Source organism: Protomyctophum bolini (genome assembly GCF_963924005.1).
Source record: "Protomyctophum bolini genome assembly, chromosome: 19".
Classification (NCBI taxonomy): Eukaryota; Metazoa; Chordata; class Actinopteri; order Myctophiformes; family Myctophidae; genus Protomyctophum; species Protomyctophum bolini.
In genome coordinates this window covers 8,055,999-8,080,259 of record NC_137880.1, presented here as the reverse complement: position 1 = coordinate 8,080,259, position 24,261 = coordinate 8,055,999, and the positions used below count along the sequence as shown (strand labels likewise).

Here is a 24,261-nt window from a genome sequence, read left to right as displayed (position 1 = left end):
AGTGTGCGGGTGTATTCTATTGCTTTCATTGATGTCCACTTGTCACGATGTGAAGAGGGTTAGGACCCAAACACAGGACAGAGGCAGAGAGGCAGAGTAGTGGAAATTGCAGGCGGTTTATTCACCAAAAATCTAACACGAGGAGAACACAAGGAGTAAGGGCCGATTCATACTCCTATTTTAGAGCCGAATAAAAGTCGGTTCGGCGCTGTAGAGCCTACAATTTGACGTCATTTGAGGTTCGGGGGGGCGGGTACCGTCCTAAAGTCGGCTCTTCGGTGCTACTGAAAATTTCTGACGAGCCGAAATCATTTCGGCACTACAGCACCGAAACAGCGGTAAAATAGGAGTATGAATCAGCCCTAACACTGGAACACTGGGAGACAAAGTACTATAGGAGCCTAACACTTGACACATGACATACAAACAATGATCTGACAAAGAACTGAAAAAACAGGAGAGTATAAATACACAGGGAACAGGTGAACAAAGCTCAAAATCAAGACAGGGATTGGCTAAGTGACTAACAGGACACAGGTGGAGCAAGCTAATAATCACAGGTGAGACAAGACAGGTAACAGTAACCACAAAGGAAACCAGGACACAAAATACTACAAAATAAAGGAGCACAACAGAACAGTAAAATACTAACCCAAACTAGGAACACTTAAGGAACACTAGAAAACACAGCAGAAAACAAACGTCACGGATCGTGACACCACTGGCCTACGCACCTGTGCATACGCCCGATTTCTAGGTGACAAAATGACACAACGGGAACTATGCACACAAAACAATTTAAATTTTCTTAGTTTACAAAACTGTGAGAAATAAAGCACAACAAAGCTGACTCTGATGCTGTTCTTCCCCAGCGTGTGAGAAGAGCAATGCGGAGCTGGTGGCCGCGCTGTTGAACCACGGTGCAGCCGCCAACACCCCTACTGTCCAGGGATGGACGGCGCTGCACGAAGCCGCCACGCAGAACAACGTGGAGGTCTGCCAGATGCTGGTCAAAGCCGGGGCCAAAGTCAACGCCGTCACCGTCTACGGCATGACTCCACTGATCACCGCTGCCGAGGGCGGGAAGTGTGAAGCCACGCAAGTCCTCCTCAAACACGGTAGGTAGGTAGGTATGTATAGAGGCAGTGGTGGGAAAGTAACGGAGTACTTTTACTTAAGTACTGTACTTAAGTATTTCCAATTTCCAGTACTTCTATTCCACTAAATCTCATAGACAAAATTTGTACTTTTACTCACTACAATTATTTGAAAACTTTAGTTACTAGGACTGGTACTACTGGTTTTATATCCATTGCACTGAACCTTTTATTCTACAGGTACTGAATGTCAGACCAGGCACATAATAAACAAAGGATCGCAGACAGTGGCAGGAGTACATTTCATATTATGTTTTAATTTGACATAACTTGAGAGACAGACGTTTCGGCTATCCATCCTTCATCGGTGTCTGACACTGAAACAGTGTGAGACAAATATTCTCTTAATAGGTCTTCAAAGGTTATTAAATGCTTGAAATCGCTGTTTTAACTCATGAGGTAAACTGTATATTCTGTGCCGGGAATATATAAAGCGTCATTCATTATCCATGTGCCTGTGTGGGTGAAATGTTATAAATTGAAACGATTCCAGGCGCAAACATAAACAGCCGAGCGACCGATGGATCGACGGCCCTTTATGAAGCGGCAAAGAACGACCGCGGGGACGTCGTGGAGCTTCTTCTGTCCCACGACGCAGACGCTGACGTACCGGGCAAGAGAGGCCTGCTGCCACTTCACATCGCCGCCCAGAGAGGAAGTGACATGTACGTCGTACAGTACACTCAAGCACAGCTGCCCCCACTCACTATACTGTCACCAAAGACACCACAGGTGAAAGGTGTTTGCCTCATTATTGGGCCCACTGGCAGAGCCTGACCTGCAGAGCCTTTTGTGGTGGTTCCGGAGAACCGTGGGTCCGACCGACTCGATACCTGACACTGCACTCCCTGTGGGGGGGGGGGGGTGTGGAACGCGTGTGTCGAATGTGAAGTCGGTGGGTCAAACGGTTCTCGAGTTACGAGCATGTACAACCGTACACACATGTACGTGCACGCATGCACGCACGCACGCACATACGTGGCGAGACGTGGCGCATTTATAGTAGGATGAGGTTTTACTGTGTGTTTTACTCTACAGTGTCTACACAACAAACGATACACAAATGACAGTGTAGATCCAAACCTATAGAGGGTACATCCAAAACCATTTTCACTTCTGCCCATCGTGCTCGGGCTCGTGAGCACCGCAAACACAAACTGTTTCACCATCTGTCGTACAAACTCTCCGCACAACCGCCGTTGTTTTTTTATGTTTTTGTTTTTCTCCCATAATCTTGTAACCCGTTTTTTCACCCGATACCAATATTGCCTATAATCCACTCTCCCTCTGCCAACCTGGGGAGAGCCCCGAACTGAGCTCATGCTTCCTTCCATGCATGAGGAGTGAGCAAGCAGTCTGCTCCTTATCACCTTGCGAGGGGTTAGGAGGACGTATAGTGCGTGGAAAGAACACGTTCCAACCAGTTCCTTTCCCCTCCTTCAGACCATTACTAACACTATCGCAAACCTTAACCTAACCCTAACCTCACAGGAAGCCCCGGGTGTATTTGAACCCGCAGCACGGATTAGTTTTATCCGGCCACGCAGGTCTGACTAGGATGTCTGACTTATGGGCAGTGACCCAGTCCCCGCGAAGGGCAGTAGAGAGACCAGGATTACTGCATGTTTTTGTGAGGGTACCTACCTTGGAGGACACGGGGAGAACATGCAAACAAGGGCCCTTTCGCCAACCCCACCCAGGGTCTGGGTCTGGGAGGAGTCCCCAGTGGGAACCAAACCCTGGGACCATTCTAGCTGTGAGGCAACAGTGCTACCGACCCACCATGGCCCAGATGCACCTTCCTTGTCATTACTATGATTGATTATGAATGCGATTACTTTCCAGCATGGTGTCCATGCTGATCCCAGCCACCGGTAAAACGAGGGTCCATCGAACCGGGATCAGTCCTCTCCACCTGGCGGCAGAATACGACCACGACGACGTTCTGGAGCTCCTGATCTCGGCCGGCTTCGACCCCAACGCCCAGCTGTCGGAGGAGAGGTCCAAGCTGTACGAGGACCATCGCAGCACGGCCCTCTACTCCTCCGTCTTCAACAACAACGTGGAGGCCATCACCATGCTGCTGGAGGCGGGGGCCAACCCCAACCTGGACCTCTTCTGCCCTCTGCTGGTGGCCGTGAGGCAGGGCTGCGTGCAGACGGTCAGACTGCTGTTGGAACACGGAGCCGACGTCAACGCCTACGTCCCCTTCCATCGCACCAGCTTCCCGGCCTCCATCCTCTTCAGCCTGAAGCAGCTCCACGTGCTCAAGTTGCTGCTGGACAACGGCTGCGACGCCCGGTCCTGTTTCACCTGTGACTACGGCAGCGGGCCTCATCCGCCAATCAGAAACGCCCGCCTAGAGAGAGTCCTGTCCGACGACACGCGCGACCATTGCTACCAGGTGTGTGTTTCCTTACCAGCTAGTTAATGGGCTCTGTGCATAATTATAGTCCATTGTTTTTAGAAGGTGCATATACCATTTATTTTCTGTTTCCGGTTCATTATCCCATAGCTTTGTTTGATTGACTCTGCAGCAGATTTTAACTGGAAACACGTGTGAAGGCGCCATGTATTTCCGGTTCAAACTAGTATAGCCAAGTCAAATCAAACAAAGCTATGGGGAAAGGAACCAGAACAGGAAATGGGTATGCCACTTCTAAACATTTAGGACCACTATAGACTTGGCTGGCAAACCATTTACGTCATACGTGCTCTAAACAAACCCATAGACTTGACTGCCATGATCTCTTAATCTTTAAAAGCCATGTACTGTATTGGAGGTGCTATAGCGTCCCTCAAAAACAGTTAGCCAAGCTATTAATGTGTTATTCTAGTCTACATTATGTTCTATTTAAGGACCCCCTCGAAAATGAGGACTGTCAAGGGGCTTATCCTTCAAATAAAAGGTACTATATAACAAGTTAACAACGTGGTTTGTGAATTTTCAGTTCTGTGAGATCATCTCCATGGACAGCATCAGCCGGTGGGCAGGGCCCACTATTGACGTTCTATTGGACTATGTGGGTCATGTGACTTTGTGCTCCAGGCTTCAGGAACAACTGGACAGCTACACTGGTTGGCACGGCATCAAAGAGAAAGCAGGTAACAGAAAACCAGCCGTATTAGACAGACTTTGGCTGCATCCAGACAGTGGATTCACGAAGATACCAAATGCCGCGAGCGGCAGGAGTCTCTTCCTGGTTTTTAGACAGCTGGTGGATGGAAATTAAGCTCCACCCACACGGCAATTTGCAGCGTCTGCAAAGAGTTTACGGTTGTCTGGCCGACGCTGCAAGTTGCAGCGTGGGTGGAGCTTCATTTTGATCCACCAGCTGTCTAAAAACCAGGAAGAGACTTTTTTTTAAATATTTTGAAATAACAAAACGAACTAAAATAAATTGTTTAAATGGAAGAAACCAGAACATTTCACATATTTACGACCCATACAAATTTGTCCGCGACCCAAAGCCGGGTCCCGGCTGACTGTTTTGGAACCACTGCTCTTTATAGTGTGTAAGTGCAGAATGTTGTGTGTTCCAGCCCCGCCGTGGAGACTCATGCAGTTGTGTCGACTGAAGATCAGACAGCAGGTTGGAAATCAACGCCTCAGAGATATCGAGACCTTACCTCTTCCTGGAACTCTCGTCAGGTTCCTCCAATACCAGCAGGAAGCTCCTGTGGACGAACCCCAGGAGTCATGGGAGGACATGATGAACGCATGGAGCTAAGCATTGTGGGGGGAAAAAACCAGCGTTGACGCAAAAAGTATAGAAATCCATCGTCAAGGCTCTGTCAGAAAGACACAGTCCGACACATACAGTACGTGGCTGGTTAAGACTCACCCTGGCTCCTGACATGCGTTGCCGGTTAAAACTCACCCGTGGCGGACGAATGCCTGTCAGATTGTTAGTACGTCGGTCCAAACACATGCATCCCCTGGGGACCGCCCCCTTTCCTCCTTCCTTGGCTTTCTGACAGAAAGGCAGGAGTGGTCTGCTCTGAACAAAAATGCCTCAAATCACATTATCTCTATTATATATATGTGATCCGATTTTTCATATTCCATCCTGACTGACTGGCATCCAAAGTTTGCAGGAGTGGCTTAATGCCTCAAATCACGGACGCAATCTCCCATTACACATAAAGCCCAACTCATTGTCTTGTTTCTTTCAAACATGCTGTATTGTATTCGGGTCTATGATGTTATTTTAAATGGTTACGTTCTGTTGTTTCTAAAAATGCTTTACAAATAAAAAGTGGCTTGTCTTGAGTACAATTGAGGTACGGTTAACATTGTTTGAGTATATGTCCATTCTTCCAGTAATATAATAATAATAATAATAATAATAATAATAATAATAATAATAAGGCAGCATTCAGGAGAATTGCATTTTTCCTCCTGAACTTGAACACAGTATTTTGCTGTTGAACAAATTAGTTTGTAAATGTTTTCAAATCCAATGTCGTACACCGCATCTCCACTAGCTAAAGAGTGCTGAAAATGGCTGATCTACAAGCTCTCAACGTGTCGCAGCGGAGCTTGTACATCTGCTATTTTTGTCCAAAATTGCCCTCTTTATACGGGATTTCAGCCCCTGCCCCTTCTAACACTCTCTGCACGTCCCTGAACGTGAGGTTCCTAGTTCGATCCCGGGCTCCCACAGAGTTAGTGTCAAAGTGTCCTTGAGCAAGACGCTGAAGCCCTGATTGCTCCCGATGTGCAGGTTGGTGCCTTGCACGGTTTCCTCCGCCATCGGTGTATATATAAATGTGTGTATGTGTATGTGTGGGTGAATGTAATGCACAATCTACGTAAAGCGCCTTGGACAAAAGCACCTATTATAAATGCACCATTCACCTAATTAGTAGGCTAGGCAAATATTATAATGATTTAGTTTGAGTTACTGTATCTCTCTACAGGTTCATTCATTTAATGGAAATCCCCTTCCCATATGTGACCTCTGAAAAGTGTTTTAAAATATATGGGGTAACATGCTTAGTTTAGACTAGTCATTGGTTAGACATGGGTTAAGGTTAGGTTTAGGTGTGCTACCCCGTGGGAGGCTAGGTTTAGGGTGAGGGTTTGAGATAGGTTGTAGTTGTAGGACTAATGACTGGTCTAACCAATGACTTGGGCGGGCGGGCAGGCAGGCAGGCAGGCTTTGTCCTATCACACGAAGACATTTGTGAGTTATTCACATGTCCAAATATGGGAAGTATGCAGTACATTTGGGATCCTTGACATGACGATGTTGCTCGGCAACAGTCTGTGTTATGTGCGACGTCACACCAGACCAGTGGTCAGTCTATATAAAGTGTCGAGAAGCCTTTAGTCGTTGACTTCCCCCCCCCCGGAGAAGCAGATAAAGCGAACATGGACTCCAAGAAGCAACTGACGTTCCAGCTAATGCTGAATGTGCTGATAGCCATCATCGGGTCTTTCCTGAACGGCTACAACCTCGGCGTGCTCAATGCCCCTCAGAAGGTCATCGAGACGTTCCTCGGTGGCGCCTGGTACGTGCGGTACCGGGAGGCGATCCCCGACGGCGCCCTCAAGGCCCTCTGGACCGTCACCGTGAGCATATTCGTGGTCGGCGGCATGATGGGCTCCTTCTCGGTGGGGCTCTTCGTGAACCGCTTCGGACGGAGAAACTCGATGCTGACGGCCAACGCCCTGGTCTTTGCCTCCGCGGCTCTCATGGGCTGCGCCAAGCTGGCGGGCTCCTGGGAGATGCTCATCGGCGGCCGCTTCGTAGCCGGGCTCTTCTGCGGCCTGTCCACCGGCTTCGTGCCCATGTACATCGGCGAGATCGCTCCCACCGCCGTCCGCGGAGCCCTGGGCAGCCTCCACCAGCTGGCCATCGTCGTGGGCATCGTGGTCGCGCAGGTGATGGGCCTCGAGTCGCTCATGGGCAACGGCGCCCTGTGGCCGCTGCTGCTGGGCCTCACCGCCGTGCCCGCGCTGCTGCAGATCGCCCTGAAGCCCTTCTTCGACGAGAGCCCCCGCTTCCTGCTCATCAACAAGGGGCGGGAGGACGAGGCGCGGGCCGTGCTGAGGAGGCTGCGCGGCGCCGAGGACGTGAGCGCCGACATGGCGGAGATGCAGGAGGAGAACCGGCAGATGGCGAGCGAGAAGAGCGTGAGCGTGCTGGAGCTGTTCCGCTCGCCCGCCTACCGCCAGCCCATCTGCATCGCCATCGTCATGCAGCTCTCCCAGCAGCTGTCGGGCATCAACGGCGTGATCTTCTACTCCACCCGGTTGTTCGAGAACAACGGGTGGACGGTGGAGCAGGCCAAATATGCCACCATCGGAGTCGGCGCGGTCAACGCGGCGTTCACCGTCGTCTCGCTGTTCCTGGTGGAGCGCGTCGGCCGCAGGCCCTTGCAGATGGTGGGGCTGATGGGAATGGCCGGCTCTGCCGTGATGATCACCGTTGCTCTGAATCTGCTGGAGAAGCTGAAGTGGATGTCGTACGTCGGCGTTGTGGCCGTGTTCTCCTTTGTGGCGTTCTTCGAGATCGGGCCGGGGCCCATCCCCTTCTTCATCACCGCGGAGATCTTCTCCCAGGGGCCGAGGCCCGCGGCCATGGCCGTGGCCGGTTTATTCAACTGGACCGCCAACTTCATTGTGAGCATGAGCTTCCCGTTCGTAGAGGGCCTGATGGGCCCGTACGTGTTTCTCATTTTCACCGTGCTGCTGGTCGCGTTCTTCGTCTACACCTTCCTCAAGGTGCCAGAGACCAAGGGAAGAACCATCGATGAGATCACCACCGCGTTCCGCAAGGAGGCAGAAGAAGGCAGAGGACAGGGAAAGGTTGGGAGGCCAGAGGAGGAAGCATCATCTGTTTAATAAAACATGCTGACAAAAAGGGCGCGCTTGGGTGTGGCACAGTCTAAGGGCCGATTCATACTCCTGTTTCGGCGCTGTAGTGCCGAAATGATTTCGGCTCGTCAGAAAATTTCAGTAGCACCGAAGAGCCGACTTTAGGACGGTACCCGCCCCCCCGAACCTCAAATGACGTCAAATTGTAGGCTCTACAGCGCCGAACCGACTTTTATTCGGCTCTAAAATAGGAGTATGAATCGACCCTAAGGGTTCAAATCCACCGTGGTGAAATGTTTCGGCCGAGCGTCTGCTCGAGCACAATTGAACTTCCAATTTCCACCCTCGCCCATATACAGTATATGAATGCACTTCAGGCAGGCACGTTGTGTTTACAGTTAGGATATTGAGCACGCATATCAAAGCTTTGTCAGCTCTGAAACATCCCTTTGAAGTCCCCAACACAGCATTTTTTTTCCAGTTTTTTTTTTAAAGATACCATCATCTCTCATCTGAGATGAGAACAGGCTGGAGTGAACACTGGTTGTACACTCGCTGTTTGACGCTGCAAGCTCGCTCGCTCCCTGGTCTCTGCTCCTCCAAGAAGCATATTAGCATTTGGGACAACAAGGACGACGATTTCCATGTTAAATCGGGAGGACCGAGTTTGGAGTGCGCAAGTAGGTCGGGAGAGGCTTATTGTCGGTATCAGCCAAGAATGCGGGCAGCTATCCCCGTTACAACGCGGCAGAACCGGGGAAGGTGGATTACCAAGGTTAAGCGCCATACCATCCATCAGCGCACGACTTATATCACTCAAGCCGTGCTGCTATACTCATACGCTGAGTTGGCGGCGAGCGCTCTCCCGACGAATTGGAATTTGTCTGGTGGCTCCTATCAGCAGGGAAGGATGAATTGGAAGAACAGCATGAAGGCGCTACATCCTGGTGGAAAGCTGGTCAATGGCAGGTGAGCCACTAGGGCTACAACAGAAGTGGCAACACAGAACTGTGTGGTGAGGCGTGGTAAAGACTAAATAAAAAATATTGTTGCCTGGGGGAAAAAAATATAATATTATAATAATGATAAATATAGCTGCAAGCAGTGATAAGACTGGGCCAATCCATTGTTGGAGACTGGATATGACCGACCCTCTACCATATTGCTGAATTTCATGGAAAGTGACAGAACTGCAAAAAGTGGCGGAAGAAGAGAAGTGAGGTGCGCTCTTATCAGCATACATCATCATCATACATCACATTTCCATGGTACAACTACAAACACACAAAGCTGGGCATAGTGGCGCCCCTCAAAAACAGTAGAAAAACAATAGGGGCCTTTTTTCCCCTTCGGGCTTGGCCCCTACTAATACTTATTATAAAAAAACTTTGATTGGATCATGGTTTGTCAACATTATTAAGGGACCAAGAAGTCCCGAATCTATAATGCATTGTTTCATGTATGTGCTTTGTGTATTGTTGTGTTGGATTTTGTTCTTGTTTGCTGATGTATGAATTGTCCTGTTTATGTTTGTTTGTCCTGTCCTACTGTGTTCTTTTGTTTTGTTTTCTAATTACGTGTATTATGTAGTCTGTATGTGCGGAACCCCTTGAAAACAAGACGGTTCATATCAAGGGGTCATTCCCAATGAAGAATTTCAACTAATACTGTGTATTTAATATAAATTAATGAAGTGGTCTTAAAAACGTTGTTTTTGGATTTGATGGCCTTGTGGCCCTGGCATTGGGCCTTGTTTGCACCCTCAAAAACAGAACTTCCAGGCCTGTCAAATAAGGCATCTTGACACATAACAGGCATGACAGGTCAAGACGGGAGACGAACCGATACTCTTCTGATGATTACCAGACAGCCTCTCTACCCACTGAGCAACAGCCAGCCCCATAAACCACTCAGACCAGAAGACTGTATTACTGTTTTTGTCTTGTTTTCAAACCCATTGCTGAATGCTTGTCTGGATCTCTCTTCTGGGCCGGGTGGGCCCAGTTGTATTAAAAGTTAAGCTACTGTAAAATAACTGTGGCGTCACTTCATGAAGTAAGCAATACTACAAACATCCTCATTCATTCATAGTTTGGTCTTTTCTTTTTCAAACCCCTCAACATCATATTTGGCACCATAGTTCCATACTTGTTTATTTGCATTGATCGTCTTATTTCTTGTATTTCAAAATATATGTTTTATTTAAAGAACCTCTAAGGATAAATGTATAGGGGTTTGAGATGGTGGAAGACGAGCCTTGTGTAAGTCCTTATTTGTTCAAGTCTTGTTGGATTGTTTTAGACAACATACAACTTTGCCCCTTGAGAAACAAGTTGCTGCAACTCAAGGGGCTTATTCTCTAAGAAGAAGAAAGATACACCCGCACATATCTGCTCAATACAAGCGTCAGAGTGTTACATTTCTTTCAGACTGCAATGTTTCTGTCCTGACTGACCTTCTTCAGCCATAACACAGCATTTGGTTACTTATATACAAACATTTGAGAGAAATCAACCAATCACTAGACAGAGTCTGATTAGAAAAGAGGAGTGCAGCTTGTGATGAATGCTGATCATCAATTTGGTGACCTCATTTAAAGGCACAAGGATCCCAGAGAACTTTGACATAATTTAGATGTATTCTAAAAGCATTATACAAAGAATGATTTAAAGACACTTGGTTGTCCACTAAGAAGTCAACAATAAGAGCACTGTGAAGTCAAGAGACAAAAGTAAATGGGTAGCCTACTGCTCTCATGACATACAGAGTGGAAAAATTGAATATATTTACGCGCACGCACGCACACGCACACACACACACACACACACACACACACACACACACACACACACACACACACACACACACACACCAAATTCACTCAAACAGGCAAGAGGTTCTGAATTATAGTGCTTATAGGGTTTGAACTTTTTGAAGGGTGATGGATCCAAAATCCATACCCTTCGAATAAATGTAACACTCTTGTACCGAGCAGATACTCAGTGTGCTCTGCTGGGGCATCTTTCTTCTTCTTATTGATGTGCACTGGCCTACGCACCTGTCCATCCACACACCTTATCTCCAGGTGTGTGAAAGCTTTTTCTACAGCTTATTCTCTAGTGACATTTCAAATAAATAAAATGGATAAATCTGAACTATAGGCCTATACAATTACAAACACATATCATTAATAAATATATTGTGGATGTTTAGTTGACAAACGTGAACATTTTATTACATTTTGTTCCTGAAATCCACTCTGATTATGTCAACTAATCCGATTTTAGAATTCAACAACAACCCATTTTCAAGATTTGATCCAATCTAATCAGCCAGAATCTGATCAGATAGCTTGTGAACAAGTGGATCCATAGGTTATTTGATGATGACAGTATTTCCTGCAGGCTGCTGACATCTAGTGGTAAGAGACTGGATGTACAGCATGACTGTAATCATGTTTTTCCACAAATGCATTCATTACACAATTAAGAATGTCTTACAGCAACCTGCTGAATACGGTCAGCCAAATCTAAATGTACAGAGACACGCACATCCAGTAGCGAGGTAGACGTCATGTTCCATAGATCTGAAAGTCCATGGCGAGAAAACAGGACGATCTTTGTTGTCAATGCTGGTTTTTTCCCCCCACAATGCTTAGCTCCATGACCTCATCATGTCCTCCCATGATTCCTGGGGATCATCCACTTCATCCACATCCTGCTGGTATTGGAGGAACCTGACGAGAGTTCCGGGAAGAGGTAAGGTCTCGATATCTCTGAGGCGTTGATTTCCAACCTGCTGTCTGATCTTCAGTCGACACAACTGCATGAGTCTCCAAGGCGGTGCTGGAACACACAACATTCTGCACTTACACACACAGTGGTGGAAGAAAGTACTATATTTCTTCACGTAAAGAGATTGTGACATAGAAAATAAAAAATAAAACGTTTTTTTGTAATTTTTCCTGATTCTTTTAGGTTTTTCTGAGCTCAATTGCACCACAAAACCCCCCCCTGGAATTTTTTAACATTCAATAGATTTTCTGTAGTCTGGGGGTTTTCTGGCTCAAACAACTGCTCTGATTTTCCTGCTGTTTGTGATTTGATGCTTTGATGTGCTGTTAATGTGAACCTTCCAGCATTATGTTTAAACAATGTAATATAGTTATTGTTTTACCCACTTATTATTCATAATTAACATTCCAATTTTGGTGCTCTGGCTCATGGACTATAAGAACCAAAAATAACTGAAGCGTTTCCCATTGGGAACCAACCGGTGGAAAAGGGTCCTCTGTGGAAACACTCTGAACTGGTTCAGTTAGACAGGAAAAAAATAACTGAATCGGTGGAAAAGGGCTACTGTACAGTGTATGTGTTTTTTTCTGTTACCTGCTTTCTCTTTGATGCCTTGCCAATCAGGGTAGCTGTTCAGGTGTTCCTGAAGCCTGGAGCACAAAGTCACATGACCCACATAGTCCAATAGAACGTCAATAATGGGCCCTGCCCACCGGCTGATGCTGTCCATGGAGATGATCTCACAGAACTGAGAATTAATTCACAGACAAATAAACAACATTGTTATATAGAGAGTCGCAGTCCCGCCCCCTTTCCGAACGACGAGGGCATCAGGAAATAATTCCCCAAGAAAAAAAAAATCCCTAAAAAAAAGTGTGGCCCTTTTTTCTTCTTTCTAATTATTTGTTCGGCCCAAACAAATTGTGTTTATTGTCATGATTTGTCAACTCGGCTGTTGGCTTTGTCTAAGGCTTAAATACATTTAAATAAATACTTTTTTAAACGCCATGGGGAATTATTTCCAGCGCCTCGTCGTTCTGAAAGGGGGCGTGGCTGCGACGCTCTATAGAACAACATATGAATAGTTTCTCACTGTTTCCAAACTTTCCACCCTGCTTTAACTCTCCACTATGCTATACTAATTGATTGATTGATTGATTGATTGATTCATTGATTCATTGATTCATTGTTTAATTATGATGTATCTGCTATCTGCTTGCAGGTTGTGGTGGGCCGGTCTGGGCCAAATGTCTGGGCAAGATGTTTGACTCAATCCAGCCCTGCATGATGTATAAAATAATGTCAAGAGGTTGGTTAATACACTCATTCTGTATTGGTTCTGAATGATGCATTCACAATGACAATTGCAAAAATGTTTATAGGGGTTGGCATCTGTGTGTCTATTCCACACCTCTGTTTGCCTGCCTGTGATCGTACATGAGTACTCAATGTGGGATAGCCTAAAATGCTTTTCCGTGATTATGACACTGTTATTGAGTGCAACGAATTGTTATTATATGGTTTCAGAAAAGTATGTCGGACAGAAAACGTAAAGCTTTTTTGGGGCACTGAACCGAACTGCATTCCAGTGGGCTAGTGGCGCAATTTGGATAACGCGTCTGACTACGGATCAGAAGACTCTAGGTTCGACTCCTGGCTAGCTCGCAGTTTGCTTTTACTCTACACATACAGACAATATCCCTGCAGCTTTGAGGGACATGTAAGTCATGTGTGACTGTGAGAGGGCAAATCTGCCTTCCCTGCATTCCACACTGCATGCTATACAATCCCACACAGGTTCCAAGCGCCCCATCAAATTCAAGTGGTTGACTTTGTCAGATGTCAGACAGCAAATGTAAAGCAGATTATTTTATTATGTGTCCCTTTTATGCCCATAATATGTGGAGTTCTTTGTCAGGCATGCTCAAATATGGAGTCTATATGCAAATGACAGACAGACAGAACATCACTGTGATGTCAGAACAGGCCAGCTCCATATATGGAGATCTAGGGGTGATCAGGTGTGATCAATGAGTACTTTAGACTACAAGTCCACACTAATTATCCATCATGTATAAAATGATGGATAAGGGGTCAGGACAACTAAGCCTTTTCGTGGAGGGGTCAGAATAAAAAAATGCTATCGACGAATAAATTGTATTGCAATTGTCCGGATCCCAGGCAGAGGCGTTTCTGCTGGTTCTCGACAACCGGCTATGCGACGGACTCGACACCATGCAGGCACTGCACTACCTGTGACGGTGTGGAATTTGAAGTCAGTTCTCGAGTTGCGTGGATTAAACACATACATACACACAGTATACGTACAAACAGAGACAGAGCATTTACAGTATAGATAGATATGCCTACAGCTTTGACTGGATATGAAGGACAGGACTTTCTGGAATGTTTAAAACACACACACCCACCCACACACACACACACACACACACACACACACACTCACACACACACACACACACAAACGGTCTTACCGTGGTATAATGGTCGCGCGTGTCGTCCGACCCGAACCTCTCGAAGCGGGTGACTTTGATCGGCGGATGAGGCCCGCTGCCGTGGTCGCAGGTGAAACAGGACCGGGCGTCGCAGCCGTTGTCCAGCAGCAACTTGAGCACGTGGAGCTGCTTCAGGCTGAAGAGGATGGAGGCCGGGAAGCTGGTGCGATGGAAGGGGACGTAGGCGTTGACGTCGGCTCCGTGTTCCAACAGCAGCCGGACCGTCGGCACGCAGCCCTGCCTCACGGCCACCAGCAGAGCGCTGAAGAGGTCCAGGTTGGGGTCGGCCCCCGCCTCCAGCAGCATGGCGATGGCCTCCGCGTTGTTGTTGAAGACGGAGGAGTAGAGGGCCGTGCTGCGGCGGTCCTCGTAGAGCTTCGTCCACTCCGTGGACAGCTGGGCGTTGGGGTCGAAGCCGGCCGAGATCAGGAGCTCCAGGACGTCGTCGTGGTCGTACTCCGCCGCCAGGTGGAGAGGACTGATCCCGGTTCGACGGACCCTCGTTTTGCTGGTGGCCGACATCAGCATGGACACCATGCTGAAAATGAATAGTGACAAAAGCAAACGATGCGATACACAAATTAGCATTGGAGAACGTGTACAATAAAGTCAACGTGTTTTGAGTGTAGCAGTCGTGGTTGTGGTGTGTTAGTGTGTGTGTACGACTCTCAGCACAGAGATTCTATGTCCAAATCCCAGTCCTCTTACAGCTTAATGCTAGAAGTCTTGGAACTTTACTAACTGACGGCAAACATACAAAAGATCACTTCAAAATGACCAAGACTTTGGCTGACAGGGTCTGAGTGATGGCGCAGTATAGTCTAATAATCAATCTCTCAGTACAGAGATTCCATGTCCAAGTCCCATTGCTCCTATACATTTCAATGCTAGAATGCTTTGAAATTGTCAAAAAAAAAGAAAAACTCAAAAGCACCAGGAGACATCTGCTGAGGGCCCCAAAGTTGCCTTGGCTCAATGGTGTGGTGTGCTTATCGGTTGGCTCTGCTACAGACTTTTGGCGGGTTCAAGTCCCATGTCGTCAAGGCACTGGATGGACCACAGCTGGTTGTCACTCTTCAAAAGGGGCCTTGGGGTTTTAAGTGTTATCATGGATGTTAGTCAGATAAAACAGAAGAGAAACCATGCCACAGATTAGCTCACTTTGTTATGAACCTGGCTGCGTAGTACATCGAGGTGGGGGCAGGGACGAAAGGAAAGGAAAGGTAGGCTACTATGTTTACCCAGGGTAACTGGACTAAGCTCAAGAACTTGTTTACAGCCAGGCCCTGCATGCTCATAGAACATTTCATGGTAGGGGTTCAATGCCTTGTCCATAAGGGCACTTCAGCGGTGGTAATTTTAACGTGCCGGTCCGGGGATACGAACTAGCGACCTTCCGATATCAAGACCGCTCCGCAAACCGTTCGGCCACCGCTGCTCCTAAGTGACAGTGCAGAGAGTGTTAGAGAGGCAGGGGCTGAAATCCCGTAAAGAGGGCACTTGGATACAAATATTTTCGGGGCGCAATTAACGCTCTTTAGCTAGTGGAGATGCGGTGTAACGACATGGATTTCTGAACCGATTTGTTCAATGCAAAATGCTGCGTTCAAGTTCGGGAAAAAACTTCGGAAAAAAAAGCAATTCTCCTGAATGCTGCCATGGCATGGAAAGGAGTGGCATTTGCATTTCTTACACCGTAGTATAAATGCTGCATTCGTGGTCTGGACCCTGGAAAGGGCAGTTGTTTTACAGACGGATAAATGGGAAGGGGCTGAAGCCCCCTTTGATGTCTGTGTATGCACGTCCCTGCAGGGTGGCGGTCAAACACGAAGGCGATTCAGCAGTCGCGCATGTGAGTGTGTGAGTGAGTGTGTGAGTGAGTCCCACAGATTACAACCACACACGGAGATTTTGAAAACATGACCAATGACAAAAAACTCCCATATCTGCTGGGCGAAGTACAACAATGTGCAAACACAGCAGCAAGATTTGTGAGTTGCTGTGATAGGAGAAGGATATCAAATGGAACACAACCACCCTAAAGACTAATCATTGTGTATATTCCTGCACTATACCTGCATCGAGTTATCTTGGTACACAGAAGTTGATCTATTGAAGATTCTGACCTTCAAAGTACATAATTTTTGTTTTGATTGTATTGCTGTATTGTTGTTTTGTTCTTTCTGCTTTGGCAATGTAAACGTATGTTTTCTCATGCCAATAAAGCCCTTTGAATTGAAAAAATTGAGTGTAGTATACGCACCTATAACTTCCTTTCTGCGCAGCAATATGAATTGGCAACAGGCCTCTCCTTCCCGGTATGCTAGCGTCAGCATCCAGCGACAGAAGAAGCTCTACGATGTTCTCATGGTCGTTCTTTGCCGCTTCGTAAAGGGCCGTCGATTCATCGGAGGCCTGTTTGTCTATGTCAGCACCTGGATCATTATAGAATGAAACAACGTTACCATTGGAGCCACGCACCGGCACGTTGACGAAGATGCGTTTCACTGCACATAAAACATAATTTGTATTATGTTTTATGCTCCCACGACGGGCTTTTTATTCCCCCACTGGACCATTCTCACATTTCCCAGGAAAGGACATGGACCAAAGGAAAAGATCCCAGCTCCATTAGTATTATTTCTTTAAGGAATATTTTAAAAATAATATCCACATTTTTCACCAATTTAGCGTGATCTATTTTTTTATGTAAATGGTAAATGGTGCATTTATATAGCGCCTTTATCCAAGGCGCTTTACATAGATTGTGCATTACATTCACCCATTGCGGCAGAAGCCATGCAAGGTACCAGCCAGCACATCGGGAGCAATTTGGGGTTCAGTGTCTTGCCCAAGGACACTTCGACATGTAGACAGGAGGAGCCGGGATTCGAACCGCTGACCTATGGATCATTGGACGACCTGCTCTACCTCCTGAGCCACAGTCGCCCGTAGCCTATTGTTGTACTTTAATATATTTTGGTGATGGTGTGACAAAATGTGGGTTTAGTGTTATAGGGTTAAGGGGTGGCTCTAAACCTATATTCAATAGTTGAGCCCCAGTCTTTAGATATCTTTCTAATGGTCCGCGGGACTGTTGTCTGTCTGTCTATTCAAAAGCTAACTGTGGATTACAAGGGTGGTCAGATATAAAACTTTTAGTCATCTTAGAAGACCTGCTGGTAGGATTGAAAACGAGCAGTGTATAGGTCCTATTGAAATGAAAACAATCACACCGGTGTGAACTGAGTGGTGCGACTCCCCTCTCTCCCCCCACCCTCTCCTCTCTCTCTCTCTCTCTCTCTCTCTCATTAGCAGGCAACAGTGCAGCACTAATACTATCTCTCTCTCTCTCTGTTTCTGGCACAACAGCGCCCCTACTGGTACGGTAGTCATAGTCATACTGGTGCTCATGAACCAACACATACATAGGCAGCAGCCATACTATATAGGGGGTCATTACCTACCGTGTGTGACAAGGAAGCGTAGCGTTTCTAACTTCCCACTCTGGGCTGCTACGCACAGAGGAGTCATGCCGTAGGTGTTGACCGGACTGAGCTTGGCTCCGGCTTTAACCAAGAGCTCACAGATCTCCACGTTGTTCTGGACGACAGCTTCGTGCAGCGCTCTGAATCCCAGGATACACGGAGTGTTGAGTTCTGCGCTGTGGCTTATCAACGTGTCCACCAGCTTCGCATTGTTCCTCTCACATGCTGGGGGGAAGTTAAGAACACACACTGTTTGGTAACTTATGCCATATAGCTACTGTTGACTGAGGTGGGCTGACAAGTTCTGCTACTTAATTGATATGCAGACGTAATGTTGATCTTAACAGGGTGAAGGTACAGATGAAGTAATGGAAGATTCACCAGTGGTTTTCGACCATATAGGTCTGCATGTGCGGTCCCTGCAAACCAGCTAGTTAATTGCATAATTTTGTTGCCCCAGGTCTACCTATAGTCCATTGGCAGTCCAGTACATGAACATATTGGTTGTATACAAACAGTAGTATAATGGTATATCCTGGTAGGCTATAGGATTCAAAACCAGCAAAGGCATCATGGTTGGACAGAAAACCAGCAATAATCATGGTCCAAAAGAAAACCACCAATACGGGTGATTGTAAAATAGAAAAAACAAAAGTACTAGAGGACAAACTTGCAGCACCACCTGTGGTGTTTCTGTATACCTTTATAAAGCGGAGTCTCTCGATCCTCGTTCACAATTTCAGGATTAGCTCCACTCTCCAGCAGCAGACGGACACAGTCTATGTGCTCATTGTCGACCGCTAGCATCAACGCTGTCTGTTCCTTCTCTGCTTTCTTGTTCACCATGCCAGGCTGGGCTGGAAAGAAATAAACAAGACACACTATAAACTAAACGGAGAAAAGATCCAATAATGGGCTCTATGTACTGTATGTACACACGCCACTTCCTTCTCAGGTGTCACCGGCGCTGATACTAATGATAGACTGTTCCATTCTGGTCAAACGGATTCAGGGTGTTGCTATTGTTCGTGTTGGCTCACTGGCTACACCAGTGGGTCTCAAAGTGTCCTCGAGTGGGTTCAAAATGGCCCTGTACGGGTGGGTAACTCTGAGAGTGTACGGGTTTGGTTCCATTTGGTTCCATTTGTGCAGTCTCAGAGTTATGGTCCTTGAAATGAAAAAGTTTGAGAACCACTGCACACTAAATGGAAACAGAACCTTAATTGGTATCATCGGTAACACCTGTGAAGGAAGTAAATAAGCGGCCCGGAAGTAGGAAGAGTTATTCTGCGTGCATAGAGCCCATTGCCAGAAGAACCACGTCTCCTGTCAAAGTGTTCTTCAGCGAGATAACAAGTAAAACAAGTATTTGCGTTACCTGCCAGCAGCAGTCTGAGACAGGCTTCCTGGCCATAGGCGGCTGCCTGGTGGATGGCCAGCCAATCAGGGTTTATACTGGACACCTGCTTCCATCCTGGGACGTTAACTAGCTTTCTGACTTTGTTAACATCGCCCGCTCTTATGGCAACAAACAGAGGATCCTCCACCCTAGAAGAAAAAATTAAATCACAACCGTATGAACTGAGCGGTGCAACTTTTATTGGGACAGTTACTGTACTGTACTCTGTACTGTGCGGTAGAGTTTTATTATTAGACTTATACTTTAATTGTTATAGACAGTGATAGTATTAGTGCTTAGTGTTATTGGCACTGTAGGCTGCTCAACGGTGCCACTTTAGGTCGCCGAGTGGTATTGCAGCTGTTCATACCCCAAACAGTATAGGGACATACAATTTACAATTTAGGCATTTAGCAGACACTCTTAATCCAGAGCGAGTTACAGTAAGCAGGAATAACACATGGTAATACATCAAATACATACAAATATTCATCAAGCATTATGTAAGCTAAGAACCTAACATCCGTCTAACAGTGGAATATGAAATATATAATGTGTATACACTATAGAGTGCTATATGTATACATAACATGCTATCTAAATTATATTCTAAATTAAGTTGAGCCTTTTTGCATACGGCTGTAAGGTTGTCGAGGCTAGGAGTCTGAAGAGGTGGGTATTCAGACTATAGTGATGGGAGATTAAGTTGTTTTTAGATTAATCAGTATCGGTTCGATTAATCAATCAGACCGATTAATTAATCGGTCTGTCTTTACAGATAAACAAGACCAAAGTAACAGCTTGAACAGATCTACAAGCTCACAATATTAAATATAAAGGTATTTAAGTTAAATCTGACTTGCCTAAGCCTGCATTGCAGATACCCTGTTACATGTATTTTTCAGAATAGACAAAATTCTTAATTTGTTTTAATACAGAATGAGATCATATCGACATTAGTAATATCGGTTATCGGCCATAACAGCAATTAATTATATTGGATATCGATATCTGCCAAAATGTCTCATCGGCACATCCCTAATTCAGACTACGGTGGGAGATTGGGAGTGAGTTCTGCAGTTCTGATTGCAGTTCTGATTGCAATGGGAAGTGCAACCATAGTTTTGGAGCCAGAAGGGAGAAGAGTTTGGGACGTGTGGAGTGTTGTCCCAGCGTTATTTGTGTATATTCTTCCAGCTTCCCTGCGGTGGCTGATCTGAGGGAGGTGCGGGAGGTTTGTATAGGCTCCGATCAGACTTTGAAGATATATGGGGGTGACAGAAGTGTTCATTTGTATGTCAAGACAATGGTGGCGCTATACATACCTTACTTCTGGTTTAGGTCAAACAACCATATTTACCAAAGTACTTGACAGTGGTGTCTGTCTGTCTGTCTGTCTGTCTGTCTGTCTGTCTGGCACGTACCTCTGAGCCCGCTTTGTGGTCGGAGGATTGGGAGAACTGTAGAGAGCGGTGGTGGTGACACTGGGTTGTTGTAGGGGGCTGGGCTTCGTGCTGCTGCCTCCTGGTTGAGTGCTGGTGCTGTGAAGGTGTGCAGGCGTGCTGCGCCGAGAGACTCCTGCATTGGGCGGACATGGAGTCTGTCTGGTATCCGTGGATGGGGTCTTATTGTGGTCGTCGCTGAGGCTGCGTTCGATGGCTATCTGGATCAGCTCCTCGTCGGACAGGTTGGTGTAGACAGAATAGTCCTCAAACCCCGACGGTGGACCGGAGGCTCCTGGCACAGAAAGGCCAGCTGTCTCCATGACGATGCTGATAAGGGAAAACAACAAGTAAGTATAGCCGTCCCGAGTCATGTTGACCCCATAGGCCAGAAGCCCATCTCCTGTTTCTGTAGCGTGAGCTGCGTGAGGCATACTGATGCATGCATCACCCAGTAGTCACGATGTACACATACTAGCATCACGACCAGAAAGTGCGCTGGGCCTGATGCTATAGTATTATCGCACGAGCGTACACACTACAGCAGGGAGGAGCATTAGTTCACATTTTCATTGGGAGGTCATTGTCTTTGGCACGACCTCCCAATCTCAGGGCTGACAACCACAAGAACCACAAGAACAACGAGATATTCCTGATTATACCACAAGCGCTACAAGTTAGAACAGAAAATGGACATACCAAACCATCGTTATACCAAAAGAAACTAAACTGTTATACCAAACTAAACAACACTTTAAACTCGGGGGAGTAATTTTGGCGGTGCACAGCGCCAGTGGTTCTGGTCGTTTGTTCCGGCCACACGTTATTTCCGCTCCGACCGGAGATCTGAAACCCGAAAATGGTATTGATTCCAGGCTATACCCTCTCCTCACCACACCTCTTCTACTCTACCCCACCCCTTCCCTCTTCACCTGACCTCCTATACTCCTATACTGCTCCTATACCCACCCCGCCCCCCCCCCCACACACACACACACACACACACACACACACACACACACACACACACACACCTGGTGACAGCCGTGCTGCAACGGACTCAATAACCCCCCTCCCCCACCCCCTGTGCCGAATTTCAGACATAGACATGAGGTGAAAAGGAAGCTCCAATACTCAAATGTCTACACCTCCTCGCTTCTGTCCTCCAGCATGGCAGCATGTTACAGTGAAATTGGTGACCTGCCAAAATATCATCTTGTAGACTTCACATGAACTCGGAGGTCCTTAAATACGTGACCTAATGCTGCTCGGTTGAACTCCGCTAATAAACAAACAAGCAATGATTTACGTTCGGACACTGACGTTACGTGATGTCTATACATGTCATGGGGCGGCTGTGGCTCAGGCTGTAGCTCAGGAGGTAGAGCAGGTCGTCCAACGATCCCTGGGTCTGCGGTTCGAATCCCGGCTCCTCCTCCTGTTGTCCACATGTCGAAGTGTCCTTGGGCAAAACACTGAACTCTACATTGCCTCCAATGAGTCGGTCGGTGTAAGCTTACCACCATTGGTGTGTGAATGTGGGAAGTGAGGACGCTGGCGTCGACTGTTCGCCGCTTCACCTCCCAATGTATGAATGAATGAACCATTGTAAAGCGCTTTGAGCACTTGGAAAGGCGCTATAAAAATGCAATTCATTATTATTATTTATACACGATTGTTGTCACAAATTTTGGCAGACGGAGGAAGCAGAGGAGGCAGAAAATAAATACAATTAAAATTAAAGGGAGTTAAAGGGAGTCTGCCCGCAGCTTTTTATCCAGGTCCCAGTCATATTTGGGCTTATAGGATATATTTGCATAACTGTCTTGTTTTTATAGAAGGTGGCATACCTACTGTAGCTGTTCCTGTACCAGTAGCTTGTTTGATTGGTTCGGCAGCAGGTTTTTACCCTTCACACGAGTTTCCAGTTCAAATCTGCTGCTGAGCCAATAATATAACAATATGAGCCTCTAGGGAAATTAAGGAAGCAGGCAAGCCACCTTCTGAAAACTGTGTCTACAGTTGACACAGTGACTATTCATTAAGGTGAATGGGTGTAAGGTAGGGGATAAGGTACTTGCAAGCACACACACACACACACACACACACACACACACACACACACACTCACACACACGACAAGTGGTCGGAAGTTCCTTCCACCCACTCCCATTATATCGGGGAAAAAACAGAAAGAAGGTCCCGATGCGACAAGTTGACCGAGCTGATGCGAGTGAAGAACAACGCATCGCGTTCATTGTTGAACTATCACCTGGCAATGATATAGGCACTAGCCAATGGGACAGATCGTATACAATACATCCTGTGTTCACATTACTGGGCAGGTTTTTCACTTTTCACATTTTTTAACCTCTCTCCTCTCCAGTTTCACATAATCACATACAAAACTAATAATATTAGCTTTATTGTCATAAATTGCACCCTTCTACCAATTATTGGTCATGTTGTAGCCTACTTAAACCTTCCATCCTCAGTAAAAACCAGACCTACATTTCTAGGACTGCTTTTTTCTGTCATCCCTGTTGACAGAAAAAAACAGTAGCAGCTATTTTTGGTAAAGTTACCAAAAATAGTCCAGCTCACGTGTCACAGTAGATCAGATATTGTTGGCTCATTATTACCCCCAGACTAGGCATAGCAGGGGTTCATGTGGTTAATGCTATTCATAATGTAATGATGTTTTCATATTTTGTCAAGATGATGCACTAATGTTTTCATGTTACTGGATAACATATTAATAATATATTATGAATATTTTATTTTGCACATGCATATATTTTCATGTTGAGTAGTCTATATACATTCCTCTGTCCTCACTACAAATATTTGGAAAAAAAACTACAATTCCAGAAAACAATGCTAGCAATGCTACTCTTTAGAGATGAGGTTCCGTGGCAGGATATCCCTGCACAGGTCGAAATGGGGGTCTAGCTGGGTCGAGCCCGTCCACAAACAGTGGCGAAAACCCTTTTCGCAGTATCGTTTCCAAAAACTAAAGGTATCAGAACCGAGAGTTGATAAACTTAACGCCGCCACGTAAAAGCTTAAGTCAGGGGTGAAACACCTGCTCAAATCAGGCTTAAATAAAAATGTAGTCCAATCAACCCCTGTCCGCATGCGCAGTAGGCCTACTGCATTGGGAAAACATGGTGTACTGACAAACAACCGCTTTGTAAGCGGTTGTTTCACCCCTGACTTAAAAATGTATGTGCCGGCGTTACGTTTATCAACTGCATCTCGGTTCTGATAGCTTCACTTTTTGGAAACGATAGTGCGAAAAGGGTTTTCGCCACCGTTTGTGGACGGCTCGACCCCGTTTCCACCTGTGTATGCAGGGATGTCCTGCTACGAAACCTCTCCTCGGAGCGGAGCGTATAGACATGAGGCTACAAACGGAGCTAGACGTGGTCCGACCCCACACCCATATATACCCACTCACTGTTCACTCAGTTCGAATCTTCCCTAAAGCACCCTGGGCAAAAACTATAACCACATTATTAATGTTAACCGCATGCTATTCATAACTATAACCACAGTATTTGCGTTAGATGGTCTTACGTGTATACTGAAGGTTGTGGTTTTATAATCTCTCTTCTCTTCTGTGTCAGACGTGGTGTT

The 24,261-nt window shown here is 46.4% G+C and overlaps 3 protein-coding genes across 4 annotated transcripts in view; 2 read left to right on the top strand and 1 right to left on the bottom strand.

Moving 5' to 3' along the window:
• The window catches only part of LOC308334322 (ankyrin repeat and SOCS box protein 2-like), a 10,550-nt gene extending 5,246 nt beyond the window's left edge, over positions 1-5,304 (top strand). The window contains exons 6-10 of the mRNA XM_080791019.1: positions 873-1,118; positions 1,651-1,822; positions 3,003-3,561; positions 4,109-4,262; positions 4,701-5,304. Coding sequence (XP_080647145.1) covers positions 873-1,118; positions 1,651-1,822; positions 3,003-3,561; positions 4,109-4,262; positions 4,701-4,888 — 1,319 coding nt within the window. The 3' untranslated portion in view covers positions 4,889-5,304. The remainder of the gene's footprint in view (positions 1-872; positions 1,119-1,650; positions 1,823-3,002; positions 3,562-4,108; positions 4,263-4,700) is intronic.
• The window catches only part of LOC308334325 (ankyrin repeat and SOCS box protein 2-like), a 27,952-nt gene extending 3,691 nt beyond the window's left edge, over positions 1-24,261 (bottom strand). The window contains exons 1-9 of one of the 2 annotated variants that reach the window (XM_080791026.1): positions 24,202-24,261; positions 20,605-20,952; positions 19,160-19,329; positions 18,483-18,638; positions 17,761-18,006; positions 16,557-16,728; positions 14,273-14,831; positions 12,372-12,525; positions 9,450-11,828 (exon numbers count right to left, since the gene is read on the bottom strand). In XM_080791026.1, coding sequence (XP_080647152.1) covers positions 11,638-11,828; positions 12,372-12,525; positions 14,273-14,831; positions 16,557-16,728; positions 17,761-18,006; positions 18,483-18,638; positions 19,160-19,329; positions 20,605-20,945 — 1,989 coding nt within the window. In that variant the 5' untranslated portion in view covers positions 20,946-20,952; positions 24,202-24,261 and the 3' untranslated portion in view covers positions 9,450-11,637. Of the gene's footprint in view, positions 1-9,449; positions 11,829-12,371; positions 12,526-14,272; positions 14,832-16,556; positions 16,729-17,760; positions 18,007-18,482; positions 18,639-19,159; positions 19,330-20,604; positions 20,953-24,201 lie in introns of those variants that run through there. The other variant, XM_080791027.1, reaches the window with a different exon arrangement.
• On the top strand, positions 6,535-8,010 carry LOC308334071 (solute carrier family 2, facilitated glucose transporter member 1-like; the record flags this gene model as incomplete). The annotated part of the gene is made up of 1 exon (XM_080790659.1): positions 6,535-8,010. The coding sequence occupies one exon, from the start codon at positions 6,535-6,537 to the stop codon at positions 8,008-8,010; it is 1,476 nt and encodes a 491-aa protein (XP_080646785.1).